The 18,948-nt window shown below is 40.7% G+C and overlaps 1 protein-coding gene across 2 annotated transcripts in view; it reads left to right on the top strand.

The window, feature by feature from the left end:
• LOC111050756 (DNA repair endonuclease XPF) overlaps nucleotides 1-18,948 on the top strand; it is a 67,433-nt gene that overhangs the window by 26,813 nt on the left and 21,672 nt on the right. For both annotated transcript variants that reach the window (XM_039431686.1, XM_039431687.1), the window contains exons 10-12: nucleotides 3,864-4,012; nucleotides 16,831-16,985; nucleotides 17,848-17,984. In XM_039431686.1, the coding sequence (XP_039287620.1) occupies nucleotides 3,864-4,012; nucleotides 16,831-16,985; nucleotides 17,848-17,984 (441 nt within the window). The remainder of the gene's footprint in view (nucleotides 1-3,863; nucleotides 4,013-16,830; nucleotides 16,986-17,847; nucleotides 17,985-18,948) is intronic.

An 18,948-nucleotide genomic window follows, 5' to 3' on the forward strand; every position in this document is an offset into this window, starting at 1 on the left:
CAGAAGAAAAATAACTTGAATTTCAATTTGACCTACCATTGCATTCAAGAGAACTTGAAGAATCAACCAATTAAATTTAATAAACATAGATCACTTCCTTCGAGCAGCTACCATTTATCAGTCTCGTGTATACTTCAAATGACCTCTCCAAGTATTTGTTATAAATAGTAGAGCAAACCACGAGAAAATTCCTGAATATCCCACAATGTTGGTCAAGGGGAGGAGAGACCTCTTATTGTCTCAACTTCGTCCACATTACTTGTAATTATTCGAGTGTAAAAGTCAAATAATTTGACAACATCAACGCCTTAGGCCAGTTTCACACTCATTCGGTTCGTTTCTTTTTCGTTTCGTTTTCGGCAAATTCCGATAAGTGTGAAACGGTAATTCGGTTTGAATTAGGTACCGAATAGAAACCGCATAGAACCGAACGCCCATTTGACTCTAATAAATTCCATCAGGTTTCAATTCGTTGCTAGCGAGAGGCTACTTTCACACACTTTCGTTCCGGTTCGGTTCGTTTCGTTTTCTGCAAATTCCGATAAGTGTGAAACGATGATCCAGTTTGAATTCGGTACCGAATAGCAACCGCATAGCACCGAACGCCCCCTCGACACGAATAGGTTTCATCATATTCGAATTCGTTGCTAGGGAAACAGGAAAAAACAAAGTCTTTTACACACGCTTGTCTGTTTTGTTTTTATTTTAACCTGATATCGTGATTATCTGTTTCAAAACTTTCCAAGTCAAAATCATATGGTCAATTCATTTCTGTTAGTTCACAGGAACATTTCTTTCTCAATGAATAGTCCTCAAAAAAAATATGAAAGATTTAAATTAAAACTCTGGGAGAATTTTTATTTTTCCATGAATATTACATGATTTCATCAATGGAGAGAAGAGATGAAGTATATACCATCTATCAAAACAATAAACAAATTTACAATTTAAAAAAATTATCTCTCTGAACATCCAAAATTAACATAATCAAAAAGAAAATATTCAAATAATTCACAATTTCTAATTAAATTGAAAATTTTGTTGTTCAAGAAATAACATCTTACAATTTAACACCAGCTGTTATATTTACATATACCAGCATGAACTGTGAAAATACAAACACAGCTGTGTTTGATAAGAAAATACCTAATTAGAACCGTACGAATTAAAACCTGACATGTATGAAAGCCTCATTCGTTTTCGGTAACGAACCGAACCGAACCGAATGAAACCGAATGCGTGTGAAGCTAGCCTATTCTTTTAATTTCAGTCAATGGATTTATCTATCTATAAGAATTTCTAACTCTCTTTCTAGCCGTGTGCTGGCAATATTAATCTAATCCTATCATAAACAAATTAATAATAATTATTATTTAACGAAAATCCTAAATAAATGCTGCAAATCACCCCGAAGACCTCTGCTACTGCAGACATTGACAACAGGGTTAACAGCTATATGGAAATTCGATGAGAACTACTATCCAAAAATTAGTTGCCAGCCCGGGAATCGAACCCGGTACCTCCCAATTGATAGTCAGGAATGCTTGCCCTTACACCAAACTGACAATCTCTGGATAGCAGCGCTCATTTTATAAGAAGCCACAGCGGCCAACCAGTTACAGATGGAATTAAATAGAGAATGCATTTATTCAAATGCTAATTAATATATAATTATTATTTAACGAAAATCCTAAATAAATGCTGCAAATCACCACGAAGACCTCTGCTACTGCAGACATTGACAACAGGGTTAACAGCTATATGGAAATTCGATGAGAACTACTATCCAAAAATTAGTTGCCAGCCCGGGAATCGAACCCGGTACCTCCCAATTGATAGTCAGGAATGCTTTCCCTTACACCAAACTGACAATCTCTGGATAGCAGCGCTCATTTTATACGAAGCCACAGCGGTCAACCAGTTACAGATGGAATTAAATAGAGAATGCATTTATTCAAATGCTAATTAATATATAATTATTATTTAACGAAAATCCTAAATAAATGCTGCAAATCACCACGAAGACCTCTGCTACCGCAGACATTGACAACAAGGTTAACAGCTAGATGGAAATTCGATGAGAACTACTATCCAAAAATTAGTTGCCAGCCCGGGAATCGAACCCGGTACCTCCCAATTGATAGTCAGGAATGCTTGCCCTTACACCAAACTGACAATCTCTGGATAGCAGCGCTCATTTTATAAGAAGCCACAGCGGCCAACCAGTTACAGATGGAATTAAATAGAGAATGCATTTATTCAAATGCTAATTAATATATAATTATTATTTAACGAAAATCCTAAATAAATGCTGCAAATCACCACGAAGACCTCTGCTACTGCAGACATTGACAACAGGGTTAACAGCTAGATGGAAATTCGATGAGAACTACTATCCAAAAATTAGTTGCCAGCCCGGGGCAACCCGTTGCCAGTCGGGGTGATTTGCAGCATTTATTTAGGATTTTCGTTAAATAATTATATATTAATTAGCATTTGAATAAATGCATTCTCTATTTAATTCCATCTGTAATTATCTATTTATTAATAATCAATAATTCTATGGTGTAAGAAGTTCTATACTTGTTTCATCTAAGATGGAATAAGCATATAGATAAGATGTGTAGCAGGATGAAATTCATGATTCATAAATTCCTTAAATTGAGCTTACTAAAATAGAAATCTTTAAGTAAAATGGTCTATCTTGCATACGCCCAATCAGTTTTTCAGTATGGAATTAGGGTCTGGGGTGGTGCTTTTAATGCTAATTTCAATAAACTAAATATTATTCAAAAGAGTATCCTCAAGGCAGCACTAGGAGTGCATAGAAGGTACCCTCGGCAGCAACTTTTTATGGAGTTCGGAGTTCTGTCAGTTAGGCAACTGTATATCAGAAATCTTGTTAAATATATCAGCAACCATATACATCTTTTTACACCTCATTCAACTAATTATAGTTTTAGATCAGTAAATAGATGCTTTGTTCCTCGAACAGATCTAACTATATGCAGAAGACAATTCAACTATACAACAAAAAAGCTTATGCCAGAACCTAATTTTATGCCAGAACATTTCATTGCGGGAAAACCTACAAAAGCACTTGGATTAAAAATTGAAAGCTGGATAAAGACAGAAGATATCATACCTAAAATATTTTAATTTGATGTACATATACTGTCTTCCTCAGTTCCTCTGAATTTATTATTAGTAGGGCTATACTCCCAGATTAATTTTCTCTCTCTGAGTTTGTTTTATTTTTTGTGTAATGTGTACTGTATTGTATTGTTTTTCTAATTCTCTCTTTGCTTACAAAAGGAATTGCATATATGCTACAAATGAATTACATTATGTTACTAAATGGATTACATATGTACAGTGAATTGTAGATTAATAATTACATGAATCATCTCTTTTTCTTTTGAGTTTTTAAATTATTATGAATTCATTCTAGTTTTTCTGCTCTCTTAGTATTTCACTCTTAGTACTTCTTCTTTTCGGATTGAGATTTTTTTTTCTAGTTTTTCATACATTCCATATGTTTTTTTTTTCTTTATTATATTTTTTCTATTTTCGACTGAATCTCAAGCCACTAATTATAGCCGACTGATTACTCGTTGCCATCGCTCAAACTACTAGTTTTGCTGGTAACGCCAATGATAATATTATAATCGATTTTTAATGGAAAATATTTTAATTTTAAGTTTTTGCAATGTATTGTATATGAAATTTTTTATATTTTTCACATTTGTAAAGTTTGTTTAATGGTTTTGGCAATAAATATTTCTTTTTTTCTTTCTTTCTTTAATTGAAATACTCCTGAAAGCTATACATTCATGTTTGGCAATCTCAATCTATTTTTACAGTTGGATACAGAAGATATAACAGTTGAAAATGCTCTCTCGAAAACGTTTCATAAAATGCTTCAAATGCAGCTCGATCCTGTATGGCACCAGTTGAGCGGAAAAACTAAGCAGTTGGTCTCAGATCTGAAAACCATACGCCATATTATACAGTAAGTTTGTATCAATAATTATTTTAAAATGTGCAAATTTACAAATAAATATCTCTATTGCAATATATCTTTGGTCGACTATGTTTGGGCTCACAATATCTCTATATCATTACAAAAAATCTGGTGTGGTACACTCACACAACTTTCCTTGCTCATTGAACTATAAGCCTCATTATCAAACGAGAATAATTTAGGGGAATAGCATAATGACGATTGGCGGCAACATATTATTGCAACTACGATCAGACTACTGTATATGTGTATATACAATTGTTTTCAGAGTACTTTTTCCTTTATGTAAATTGTGAAATTCGATGATTTTTTTGAAATTTGTCAAAACAGCTGTTCTACAGATGAAATATCTTGACTATGACTGTGTTCTTTTTATAAACTGCTCTACCTACCTACCTCATGAACGAGAAGGAGGTTACAATAGTTATTTGTGCAACTAGTGCGCAAAGTGACAGTTTGCTGCACCGAAAGAAACGTTTACGCCCGAGCCGTAGGCGAGGGCGGAATGGCTTCTTGAGTGCAGCAGAGGAACTTTGCGCACGTATTTCACATTTAATTTTTCCTACAGTTACCATTGAATATGAGAAGTGGTTGATTGAATGATTATGGGTAAAATGATGGCTGAAATCCATCAAATGTTTGTGTGTGTGTGTGTGTGATGCTGTTATTAATAGCAATTTTAATTCATTTAAAAATTAATAATCCAATTGAATTTGAAAATTCTCAGCCAAAGTTCTCATTTTTCTTCATTCAAGAATCCGAAAAAATACAGATGGAACAAAAACTTCACATTCAAAATACACGCCAACAGCTTGTTGGCTAAACCGAGATGCAAGATAGCTGAACACAACAAGATGGCTGAACCGACAAGCGCGCGACCTAGCGGGAAGAATCGCACCTAAGTTTGTTTCATCCAGCTAAAAATTACTGAAACACGATTCAGAAATTTAGACTTTTGCTCAAATTAACGAGAAAAATGCTCAAAGTAAACTGAAAAATATTTTTTAAAATAACATAGACAACAGAGAATATTTATTGTAGTATTGTTATGTTTTTTATTATTTTTATTCATATGAATATCGAACAGTAATCATTAAACCTCAAAATTCGAATTTTATAATGTATATTTGCTACTTTTCTCATTTCTTGGAGTTGAAATAATAATTATCAATAGAAAAGAACTATTATTTATTATTTAATGATGAGAATTCGTAAATGATGATTATTTAATTATGATTTAGATGAACATTATTCTTGTTTTGGATTTCTAGATTGGGATTTTATCATAAATGTAGGGTAGCCATTGAAATGATTCTTATCTAAATCTAACCACAGTCATTTTTACCAACTTAATTTTTGTTTTTGTGCACTAATCCTCCATATAACCCACCAACTATTTTGTGTTGCCATGTTGCAAATCTGGAGTGCAGAAAAATTTTTTTCCTACAGTTACCTTGAAAAGTGGCCATTCCTGCACTGATTACAGAACGCAAAGAATCACTTTTCCGCTCTAGTGCGGGAAAAATTTTTCCTGCACTCCACATTTGCAACATGGCAACACAAAATAGTTGGTGGGTTATATGGAGGATTAGTGCACGAAAACAAAAATTATGTTGGTAACAATGACTGTGGTTAGATTTAGATAAGAATCATTTCAATGGCTACCCTACATATTTTGATAAGATCCCAATCTAGAAATCCAAAACAAGAATACTGTTTATCAATTCCCCCCCCCCCCGTTTGAGGTAGCCACGGCGAGAATTTATTGATTGCAAAAAACAAGATACAATGTTTACAAAATATACAAAAGTGCCATTGGGCGATAATTTTACAGAAGTGAGACCAGAAGGGTCTCCCCCAACAGGTGGGTTGTGGTCAATAATTACAGAAATAAGACCAGAAGGGTCTCCCCCAACAGGTGGTTTGTTATTCCAAGAGATGTTGCTGGTCGGTGGTTGGAGCTGGGCGTAGTTGAGTCTTGTACACCTTGATGGTCTCGTTGTCACGGGTGATCCAGTAGACAGCTCCTTGGTTGTGGGCGACCATATATGGTCCCTTCCATCTGGGTGCTAGGCCCGCGTGGAATTTCTGAGCCTTGTTTGAGAGTTGATGATTCCGTGTGAGCACCTGGTCGCCGATCTGGTAACGAGGCTGTGTCTCAGCTATCGGGTCTCCCTTCCTATTGAGATAATTTTCTTGGTTCAACACGGCTTCGCGTTGGATTGCGGTTAGCGTGTCTAGACACTGGTTAATATGGTCTTTGTGTGGTTCGAGTTGATTTTCGGGCCAGTGGCTCCATTCCCCTGGCCGTGGAAGGGTTTGGCCAAACAGGATTTGACTGGGGCTGTATCTTGTTGCCGTGTTCTGTCGATTTCGCAGGGTGAATAGCACAGATGGTAGTTGGTTTTCCCATTCTTGGTGTTGCTCTTGTAGGCGGATCCGTAGTCCCTTCTTGAGTTCCTGCTTCCTTCTCTCGGTAGGGTTGGCTCGGGGGTGATAAATTGGCGTCGTGTAGTGTAAGACTCCCCATTCGAGGCAGAGTTCGTTCCATAGTTTCCCCGTAAACTGAGTGCCATTGTCAGAGAGTAGGATTTTTGGGTATCCCCATCTGGGAAACAGGTGCATATCCATCGTGCGGCCAATCGTGTTGGCGTCGCCGTGAGGCAGCGGGTAGGCTTCTATCCACCTGGAGAAAGAATCAGTGATGACCAATATGAATCGATTTCTTCGCTTGGAGAGTGGGTAGGGGCCCATCAGATCGAGACATACGGTTTCCCATGGTCTAGTAGACCGTCGCGGTCGTTGCGTAGGTTCATGATTCCGGTTGTACGCTTTTGAGTAGCTACACAGCAGGCAATTTTGTACGTACGCGGTTATCTGCGCCTTCATACGGGGCCAAGTGTAGTATGTAGCGATGTTTCGGTAGGTTTCGGCATAGCCTGGATGTCCCATTAGATCATCATCGTGATAGCGGAACAGTAGCCGGGTGCAAAAGTTGGGCGGTATGACTATTCGCCAACCGTCGCGTGTCTTCTTCTCCCAGAGTCGGTTGTGTAGGCGGTAACTGGTGAGGAATACTTGATCAGTTCCCGGTTGATCCTCCAACGGTCGGGGTTCGATCTCCATCCATCGTTGCACCTGCGCGTTGATCTGGTCGTCTGTGGCCTGTGCTTTCCGAATCTCTTCTAACAGTTCAGTTTCGGTTGCGATGCTTGCTAGCGTAGCGGGTTCACTGGTGACTGGCAGGATGTCGGGAGGCATGGTTCGTTCTAGTTGTTGACTGGTCTCCTCAACTTTTTCATTGTTGGGTTGCCGTGACAGTGCATCGGCGAACTGATTCTCTTTACCCGGGCAGTGTTCTAGGGTGAAGTCAAATTCTTGTAGGAGCAGGGCCCATCGAGTGAGTTTGGCGCGGCTGTCCTTTGCAGTTTGTAACCAGGTAATCACCTTATTGTCGGTACGGAGTATGAATGGCCTGCCTTCCAGGTAAGGGCGATATCGCTTTATTGCCCAGACAACTGCAAGGCACTCTTGTTCGTTACTGTGATACTGTTGTTCCGTGTGGTTCAGCTTGGCACTGGCGTATGCGACCTTATGGTCATTGTTGATTTCTTGGTATAGGACAGCCCCTATACCGACCTTGCTGGCGTCTGTCTGTAGGATGAAGGTCTTGGAGAAATCTGGTCAACAGAGTGGTTGGATGTTGGCGGTCAATGCTTGTAGGCGGCGGAAAGCTGTCTCTTCTGTTGGTGACCATTTCCATCGCGTCTTCGTGCTAAGTAGCTCAGACAGAGGCGCACAAACGTCAGCGGCGTTGGGTAAAAATTCTCGTAGCCAGCCGACTACTCTGAGAAATTCTCGCAGTTTCTTTCTGGTGGTGGGTGGTTGGGCAGAAGTCACAGCTAGGATAGCCTGCAGTTTTGCTTGGTTGCCCTCGGAGGTGATTATGTGACCGAGGTATTCAAGTTGCTTGCGGCCGATCTGGCATTTTGCTGCTGAGACAGAGAGATTGTATAGATTTAACCATTCAAACACTTTGGCTAAGTGGAGTAAGTGTTCTTCCCAGGTATCCGAGTACACAATGATGTCGTCGAGATAAGCGTAGCAGAACCTGTCGACGTATCCACTCAGTACCTTGTTCATCATGGATTGGAAGCAGCTGGGTGCATTTCGTAGGCCGAAAGGCATGACCTTAAATTGTAGCTTTTCGCCGTAGGGAGTGGTGAAGGCCGTGTAAGGTCGAGACTGGGGTGCGAGTGGTACCTGCCAGTATCCCATCCGTAGGTCGAGTGAGCTGAATATTTTTGAAGTTCCCAGGCTTCGAATGACGTCCTGTAGGGTCATCTGCGGTGCCGTGGCTGGAACGGTGATGGAATTCAGCCATCGGTAATTGATGCAGAACCGTGATGTGCCGTCCTTCTTGGGGACAACGACGATTGGAGAGTTGTAAGGTGAATCACTGGCTTCTACCAGGTTGCGTTCCTTGAGGGCGGCAACTTCGGACTCGATAATTTGCAGTTTCTCCCGTGAGTATCGGTAAGGCAGCTGGCTGCGTATTTCTGAGCTGTTGAGTTGAATTGTCATGGTGGCGGCCGTGGTGATGGAAGGTGGCATCTGCTCCATGAACAATTTTGCATGTTGTTGCAGTAATACTGTTAACCGTCGGTGCTGGTCGCTGGGCGTGTCTTCTAGTAACTTGTCAACCAGGTGAGTGTCCATCTCTACTGAGACTGGTGGTTGCGCTATCCAGAAGATTGTATCTCGCTGCGTCTTGCCGTAGATCAGCCTGTCTTGCTCAAAGTCAAGCACTGCCTTATTCTCCCGAAACCATGGTCGTCCCAAGATGATGTCTTTGCGTAGGTCAGGTAGACCTAGGAAGGGAATATTTTGAATGTGCTGTTGGATCTGGAGTTCCAGATGTCCTTGTATGGCCGTTTCGCAGCTAGTGGGACGGTTGGCCAGCAGTACAGGTAGCTTCAGCGGTTGGATCCGTGTACCGTGGTCGAGGTGGGCAGCTCTCACGAAGTTGTGCGTTGCGGCTGAATCGAGTAGAGCGTGTAGTTGTTTACCCGCGAGGATGACAGGGATCCGGGGTAGAGTCTGTCCGTCTATCTGGATCACGGCTAGGTTCGGTGCTTGGCTGGGCGGAGGGCTGGTGATGTGGTTGTTGACTACTGGGGCGGCAGTGTTGGTGACCTTGTCGGTGACTGCGGCCAGGGCAGTGTTGGTGACCTGGTGGCTGACTGCGGCTGGGGCAGTGTTGGTGGCCGGCTGGTTGACGGCGGCTGGGTCAGTGTTGGTGACCTGGTGGCTGACTGCGGCGAGGGCAGTGTTGGTGACTCCGTCCATGACAGCGATCCCGGTAGGTGGCGGGTGCGTGTGGGTCACAGTTGCATGTTCCTCCCCAGGCTGGTGGTCGATGACGCGCTCATCGTCGGCTGGTGATGCTGTCCTCTCGCGGGCCAGTAGAGGCGCGGCTGCTGGGTGCTGTGGAGAGTCTCTGTCAGCCGGGAAGAGCAAGGGGTCTTTGGTGACATTGGAAGGAGACTTAGCGACGCTAGCAGGGTCTACGGTGGCGTGACGGGTAGGCGATCGATCCGTTGTGAGTGAGACGGTCATGAGTGACGGCTGGGTGGTTGACGCGCAAGGGTGTGCCGGACGCGGTTGCTGTCGTGAGACGGTGACCCGGGTGACGACTGGTACTGGGTCATTCTTGATAGCCCGTGGAGGTGCGGCTGCTAGGTACCGTGGAGAGTCTCCGTCAGCCGAGAAGAGCGAGGGGTCTTCGGTGACGTTGGAAGGAGGCTTGGTGACGCTGGCAGGATCCACGGTGGCGTGACCAAGGAATGACTGGCTGGCCGGTTCAGTGACGGTTATCGCTTGTAGTTGGGGTGGTGACCTGCGAGGCTGGCGCTGCGGGTCTTGATTCAAGATTCAAGATTCAAGATTTTTATTCGCCATTAAGTACAGTACAAGTTTATCTTATACTAGCGTACAATAGGTCGTAGTCACTAATCTAATTAAGACTTATATTACAGTCGAGTCAAAAAGAATTAATTAAAATGAGCATATTATTCAATAAGCTGTCAAATAGTCATAAACATTAAGTATGCAAGAAACATAATTAACATGTATGCATGTTGAAACATAAATTACAAACATAAAACATACTTACAGTATAAATCAGAAAACATCTATTAAAAACTATTGCTGATACATCAACCATACCGGTACGTCAAACTTCTCAAGTCATGGGCGAGAAATTCTTCAATTGAATAAAATGCTTGTTTTTTCAGCCAGTATGATACAGTAAGCGCAAATACTTTATATGGCAGGTTTCTGATTGATTGAGGTAGTTTATTGAACAAAATATATTGCTGATACTTGTGACTTCTGTGTGACTTGTGTAGCCTGATACTTGGAGTTACTAGGTTTTCTCGGTGTCTGGTCTGATACTCATGTTGATGGCTATGTCTATGGAAAAATTTCATATTTTTTTTTACATATATTAAATTGACATAGATATACATAGATGGAAGGGTCATTATATTTAAATCTATGAAACTGTTCCTACATGTTTCCTGACTCTTCAAACCAGCAATACAACGAATAGCTCTTTTTTGCCATACAAATGCTTTGTTCACCTCACTACTATTACCCCAAAGTCTAAGACCATAGTTTAGTTGCGAGTGGAACAAACCATAATAAGTAAGAATCAAAGTATCACAACTAACGCAGGATTTTAGTTTTCTTAAGAGAAAAATGACTCTTGATAGCTTTTTGCATAAGTGCTCAATGTGACTACACCAGCTTAATTTACTATCCAAAATTTCATGAAAATCTATTACCGCGTTTCGCCGTAAATGCGCAACATATAAACATTTAAACATTAAGAGAAAAGCCAAACCGTCGACTTGAATCTTAGCACCTCATCGTTAGTGTAGTGGACTCCTACTTTCTGTGCTGGAGGGGTGGAGTCCGAGTCTCTCCAGTATCGCCGTTTCCCTGCCGTTTCTTCGCGAGTTCTGGGCAGTCGCGATGAAAATGCTTGGCCGGGCAGTAATGACACTGAGGAAGCTGGTTGTAGTTGAACCTCGGCGGCGGCTCTCGATGGGGTGGCCCTGCGGGTGCCGTAGGTTGAGGCGGCTTATATTTTGGTCGACTGTTGAGGTCGGTTTCCAGGTCGTTGGCGATCATGATCAGCTCTTCATAGTTCGTGGGACGAGCAGCTCGAACTAGGGTGCGAAGCTCGGAACTCAGCTGACCGATGAGCAGGGCGATCACCTCGTCTTCAGCCAGGTTGGTTCCTAAGCGCTGCTGTAGTTGGAGCTTCTGACGGATGAATCGCTCCACTGGCTGGTTCGGTTTGTGGGTGGTGCCATAAAATTCCGTGTGAGCGGCTGCGATTTTATGGGCTCCCGAGAAACGGGCCTGAAGTCGGTCACGGAACTGTTCCCAGGTGGTTACGAATTCTCCATAGTCTCTCCACCAGGCGGCGGCGTCGTCTTGTAGTTGCGCTTTTAGAAGCATGACCCAGGTATAGCTGGGAATGTGGTGACCCTGTAGCAGCTCAGTGCACTGTCGCATGAAGGTGATGGGGTCTTCATGGAGCTTGCCGCGGAAGAACGGTAGCAGGGTCGCTATGCTGGTCAGCTGGCTGAGGTTGCCGGTGTAGCTGACGGCTGGAGCCGGTAAGTTGGCCATGTTGCTGGTTGCGGTAGTGGCGTGACTAGGGGTTGACGGTGGAGCAGGCAGGTTGACGGTCAGCGTGCTGGGTTGCAGGGTGGTTGGTCGAGCGGGTGGCTGCGTTGCCCTGGTTTCGCTGGTGGAAGCGGGCGGCTGCGTTGTGCTGCTGTTGGTTTGACCGGTGGTCTGTGCAGGCCAGCCGGCGAATGTAGACTCGGTGTGCTGGCTGGTTGACTGCATCGAATCTTCGGTGGTCGTATCTCCACTGTCTCCGGCTCCGGTTCTAGTCGCTACCATGTTCAGGTGTTATGGGCGCCACTGGGAAATTGCCTGTTCCCAGACAGGTATTCTGAATTGAAAGATTCAGAGACACATTTTGTTGAAAGAAAATAAGTTTGAATTTTTTTGTGTGAAAAATTCAAGACATACATTTAGATGAAAAATTTAAGACATACATTTAGTTGAAAATTTAGGTTGACATTTTGTTTGAAAAAAAAGTTTTGACAGTGGTAACGGGTTACTGCATCTCCATACAGTGAGTGGCCCCACGTTGGCAGGCGCCAATAATTGATATGGCGGAAGGTGTGGCTCGTTCATCAATTGGGCTAGTCAGTCGGGTCGAGCGAGGGGTTTGTTACCACTGTCTAAAAAAAATGGCGTTTGGTGGCCCTGAAAAGGGCCAAGTTTGTTGCTGGTGGCCCTGAAAAGGGACCAAGACAGGTTAGATGTTTAGTAGTCGTCGACTGGCGCGATACCACGCCGCGCGAGGGTCCCGGGCAGGTCCGTCTGGTGCGAGAGCAGGCCGGCAGGGGCTCAAGTCAATGGTTCGCAGTCTCCACTCTGGTTTACCCGGGCTACGGAGAGGGCTGACCGGGTGATCTACTAGCCAGAGGTCGTGCCGAATCTCCGCCGGGAGGACCTCCTCGACCACTTCCTCGTTTAGAAGGGGCCTTTGGTCAAACCCCGGGCAGGCAGGGTCGTAGGCTTCCGCTGCACACACTCCGATGTCGGTTCGGCACTCAACCCGCGCATCCAGTACCGCGCGCCAGTTGTTAGGCTGGGGCGCAGCTGGCGCGGCGGAGCCTCTCCTCCACCTGGCGAAGCCGATGTAGGGCCCTCCTCTTCTGGATTCGGCGGCCGGCTCGGTTCCTCCTAGGCATCGGCTGGGTAGTAGACAAGGAAGACACCTCAGGTTGCGGTTAGTCTCGCCGTGGTTCCCTCATTGGCCTGCTCGCTGCTCTGCTCCTGGTCTCGGTAGTGGTCTCGGCTGGTGGTCTCTTCTGGCTCTTCAGTGGAAGGCTGCTAGTGAGCAAGTGCTATCGAGGGTAGCTGAGTAGCCCCCTTTTATTCACAGTCCCAGAGTTCACCTGCGCTGCTATTGGCCGGCGGTGCTCGGCCAATAGAAACGCAGGAACGGGTGGCGGCTACTGAGGCGCACCCTGGTGGCGGGTGGGTCAACCACTCATTTGGTTGATGCGTGGCGTGGGGAGCAGAGCAGAGCGGCAGGCTGAAAGGTGGCGAACGCGAGGGAGGTATCAACTTTATTATTTTTCGGTAATTTAGTAAGTTAACTATGTCTAAATATCTGAATACTGTTTTTAGTTGGATGAAACGAAGTTAGGTACGATTCTTCCCGCTAGGTCACGCGCTTGTCGGTTCAGCCATTCAGCCATGCTGTTGGCGTGTATTTTGAATGCAATTTTTTGTTTATCTGTATTTTTTCTGATTCTTGAATGAATAAAGATGAGAACTTTGGCTGAGAATTTTCAACTTCAATTGGATTATTAATTTTTAAATGAATTAAGGTTGTTATTAATAACAGCATCACACACACAAACATTTGATGGATTTCAGCCATCATTTTATCCATAATTACCCACTTTTCATATTCAATGGTAACTGTAGGAAAAATTAAATGTGAAATACGTGCACAAAGTTCCTCTGCTGCACTCAAGAAACCAAGTAAACGTTTCTTTCGGTGCAGCAAACTGTCACTTTGCGCACTAGTTGCACAAATAACTATTCCCGCACTAGAGCGGAAAAGTGAATCTTTGCGTTCTGTAATCAGTGCAGGAATCGTCACTTTTCACGGTAACTGTAGGAAAAGTCCATTTCTCAAGGATTGGGTGGACCCCCCATTAGTACCCCAGGAAAAAGACTCATTTCAGTTGATAGAGCTAATAAATAACTATACAGAGTATGGATTTGAAAAAATCGTTAGAGCCGTTTTTGAGAAAATTGTGAAAAACATGTGGTTTTTTTAGTAACTGTCATTTTTCTCAAGAATATTACGGAGCTTCTGCAATTTTCTCAGAAATGAGACTCATGTCAGTTGATAGGGCTTATCAATAGCTATCCATGGTATAGATTTGAAGAAAATCGTTGGAGCCGTTTTCGAGAAAACCGTGTAAAACATGGTTTTTTAGTCATTATCCGCCATTTTTCTCAAGAATATTACGGAGCTCCTGAAATTTTCCCAGAAATGAGACTCATGCCAGTTGATAGGGCTTATAAATAGCTATTCATGGTATGAATTTGAAGGAAATCGTTAGAGCCGTTTTCGAGAAAACCGTGAAAAACATGGATTTTTAGTCATTATCCGCCATTTTTCTCAAGAATATTACGGAGCTCCTGAAATTTTCCCAGAAATGAGACTCATGTCAGTTGATAGGGCTTATAAATATCTATCCATGGTATAAATTTGAAGAAAATCGTTAGAGCCATTTTCGAGAAAAACGTGAAAAACATGGTTTTTTAGTAATTATCCGCCATTTTTTCCGCCATCTTGAATTGGATTTTATTGAATTTCTTATTGTCGGGTCCTCATGGTATAAGGACCTCAAGTTTAAAATTTCAAGTCAATCGGTTGATTAGGAATGGAGTTATCGAGTTCACAGACATACACACACACATACACACACACAGACCAACACCCAAAAATCATGTTTTTGGACTCAGGGGACCTTGAAACGTATAGAAAACTTGAAATTGGGGTACCTTAATTTTTTTTGGAAAGCAATACTTTCCTTACCTATGGTAGTAGGGCAAGGAAAGTAAAAAGTGCTAATTTATAAATAAATATCTCTATTATTATATATCTTTGGTCGACTATGTTTGGGCTCACAATATCTCTATATCATTACAAAATATCTCCACTGAATAGGCTGAAGATAAAATTCGTTTGATTCTAACAATGTATAAAAACTTCTTATATGTAGGCATTATTTATTTGTTCTTAAAATATTCGACTTTCCTATTATATGCTTCTTTGAAGTTTTTCCTTTGGACGACATTGTTTCAGTGTGTGACCACATTGGATGCGTGTGTATGTACAAGTGCTCGCTTGGTTATGCATGACCAAGCTTGCAGATGAGAAATAAAATCTTTAGAAAGCAATAGGAACACTCACACTGAGCGCATACTGGTTGCGTTCAGTGTGAGCAGCTGCATGCACGTCACGTGTTTTTATGGCTCTTTCCAGATTTTGTTTTTCGGCTCATGCATGATTTGACATGCACTTGCTTATATAAGCTTTCAATGTGATCACATCTTTAATCAATAATCATGAGCTCTATGGAGAATGTTGATAAAAATAACAAGTCACGTGTTTGTATGGCTCTTTCCCGATTTTGTTTTTCGGCTCATGCATGATTTGACATGCACTTGTATGTATACGCTTTCAATGTGATCACATCCTTAATCAATAATCATGAGCTCTATGGAGAATGTTGATAAAAATAACTAGTAGTTTTGATTTCTTGATTGAGTACTTTATTTATGTAGATTACAATATATACTGGCTTATACACTTATATACAATAGCTTACATTACAGCAAAATTATAGATGAATTTACATAATATAGACTAAGAAAATAATTATTGAACTGTATATGATATGAAAAAGCAATTTGTAATATAATAACTATAGATAATAATTAAATTGTTATGCATCTACATAAATTGGCGGAGCTTTGGACATATCAATGTCCATTCTTCGGAAAGAATATTAAAAATATCCTCCCCACTAACTCTCTACCAAAAAAGTAGTTCTGTGAACAGTAGACCTCATGCAGTTTTCTCATCCACAAGTATCTGATGTCACCTGTTCTAGTTGATTCAGTTGAATCACAATTCATAATTGAATAATAATTTACTCTTAAAAACTGTTATTTGTTTTCTCCAAGATCAAAACCTAACTTATGTTAATAAACTCAGCTCACGTTTGAATTTGTATCCCATATTATGATTTATCCAGTTTCGTGATAATCTTTCCATCTGATAAACATATTTCTCAACTATTTTTTTCCAATCAAGAATATTATAATTACTTCTGCATTATTCAGTTCATTTAATCATTTTTCATTTTATTTTCAATCATCTATTAAATTTGTTTTTCAAATGTGAGAATATTGATACTGATGGGCACACATCCTAAAAAATATTGAAACCCTACCTCATAGAAATAGACACGGCCAGACATATGTGTAATGCATGCAATGAATAATCCATTTGTCAGCTGATTGATTATGAATAATTCTATAGTCTGATTGATCCTATCTTCAAAGTAGATGATATATACAGTGATATCAGAGTATGGTGGAATTACTTTTCTTTTCATATCATTCTTAAAATGCAAAATTTCAAAAACCTTGTGTATACATCGACGCGGAGTTGAAAAAGGAATATTCCTGCCAAATCTCATCGAATTCTATCAACGCGTTTGGCCGTAATCGCATTACATACAGACAGACAAAAACAAATCGAGTTGAAACATAGGCCTCACTAAGTTCGGTCAATGAATTTGTATAAGACTTGTTCATTAATTATTGTTCTATGTTTGGATTTGAAGAATCTAAATTTAAAAATCTACTTTGTGGGAATAATTAAGAACGGAAAATTTTGTGAAGTGAATAACTACAAGACTTAACCTATTTCGGATTATGTGTAACCTTATCCAAATTTGGGAGAGGAATAGCACAAGGTTACCTTATTTTTTCTCTCCCTATCATTTTTGATGATGTACTTGTTGTATGAATCAATAAAGAATCAATCAATTTTGTTGAAACTACGCATTGTGTTGAATTTCACTGATTGACTTGTTTTGTTTTGACCTGCGCAGGAGTCTCTTCCAGCAAGACTGCGTTTCATTCTATTCATACCTGAATAAATTGAGGGATCCGGATTATGTAATGCGCAGCTCAGGTTGGTTGCTACTCGATTCTTTTGAGTCGATGTATGTGGCTGCTAAGAAACGGATCTATAATGCTAAGAACGGTGAGTTACAAAGTATTATTATTACAATTCACACTATGAACAAAGATGTTGAGGAATTTCTCCATATTAAAGTGAAACGAAAGACATGTTCTCAGTTCCACATAATCTATTCAAGCCAATAAACTATAGTTTCAATGCCCTTGGAACTATAGGTTGGCTCAAATGAATTATGTGGAACTAGAAACATCTCTTTCATTTCACCTTAACCTTCCGGTAGTCGCGCCCTACTCAATCACACGAGCAGTCGCGTGTTGTATTTTTTACAACATCCAATTTTCCAAGTGTTATGTACTCTGTTTACTGTCAAAACATATTAATCAATTGTATAATTACTTTTTCCATCTTCTTGGATTATTTTACGCCTATGAACATATGGATGATTACTATTTAATAGCCCAATAAGGTACATCAAGCAAAGCCATCAATTCTGTGTTATTGGTTCGTTTACAGTCCCCGTATTCAGTCTTTCCCTATCTTATGCACTGTCGCGACTAAATGGCACCTAAAGACTGAACCATTGCTCGGTTGATACTGCAACTCAGTGGAGTGATGGGGGAAAGTTTTGGAATGCATAGGTGACTCATTCACTGACACCACCCCATTCAATAGTTTTGTACAGCAAAAACACTGACACTATTGTATTTTTTATAACATCGAATTGAATTGAATTGAAAATTTCTTTATTCATCAAAATGCACGAAATACATCTGAACAGTGTCAAATTACAACATCGCGACTGCCGGAATGTTAAGATTCATTATTTATCATTACAATTACAAATCATTGTAGAGATATAACAAATCATTAAACATTAGAATAAAAATGTTTTTATAATCTAGTAACCTAATATTTTTAATTACAGAAGTGGATCTTGAGCCAAATCCGAAATGGGAAGCCTTAAGTGCCATTCTGAAGGAAATCTACAAGAATTCTAAAGATACATCACATACTGTTCTAGTTCTTGTGCATGAGTCATCCACTGTAACCCAGCTGAGGAATGTAAGTCATCAATTTCAATTATTCTTCATAGATTTTCTGCAGTTTCATAGATCTAGGTTTTAGTATTCATTCTTGTCTACAAGATCACTGGGCAGCATCACATTTAAAATTGAATTGAATAATTTTTTATTCAAAACTAGCCGGAAGGCTCGCTTTGCTCGCCTTACCCCCAGGACTCTCGGCTGAATCATACAGAAATGAAACCTCGCTTCGCTAGCCTCCAGTTTCAATTTGAGCTCGTTTCCTTCTGTCAAATAGTCAATAGAGACGTGCAGGCACGATCCAATCAGCGGTTAATTTGAATCGTGTAGCGCAGGGTTGCAACACTTTTTTTTGTTCAAAATTAAAAAAAAATATCATTTTCCTCCACCTACTGTCAAAAGTACTTACTTTACTCCCCGAAACATGATACTAAAGTGTCACTTTTTCGCTCTCGGTACTAAAAAACAGAAAAACTCCCTAGGGAGTAAAAGTGACTCCATTTAAATAACATGGGAAGCATCTCTATTTTAAAAACGTACATTTGGAATAGGTCAGAAGGACTAAGCTCAGATGAGGAAGCATATAGAGTAGTCATTAAACCAACTAAATACCTCAACCAGACATTTGATCGATATATAAAATTTATGTTTGTATACTGAAATTATTATTACAAACTTCATATCACTATACTATAAAAAATGTATATATTTTTTATTTTATTCCATGTTATTCAAAATATCAGCCAACGAATATTACTTATTAACTAATCAAATTTGAAACGGGAACTTCATCATAGCTGTAGTTTTGGCTGTCATTGTTGTTACAACTTTAGCCGACAGATAGTGCTGTCGGAGGAGAACTGTGATTAAAAGCCAGCTGTTTCTGTTTACTTTTTAGATTATGTTGTAACACATTGTTTGGTCACATACGTTTTTAAAAATTATTTTATTAGCAGTTTTTATAAAAATGTAGGTGGAGTAAA

This window comes from Nilaparvata lugens, chromosome 6 (assembly GCF_014356525.2).
Source record: "Nilaparvata lugens isolate BPH chromosome 6, ASM1435652v1, whole genome shotgun sequence".
In the NCBI taxonomy this organism is placed as follows: Eukaryota; Metazoa; Arthropoda; class Insecta; order Hemiptera; family Delphacidae; genus Nilaparvata; species Nilaparvata lugens.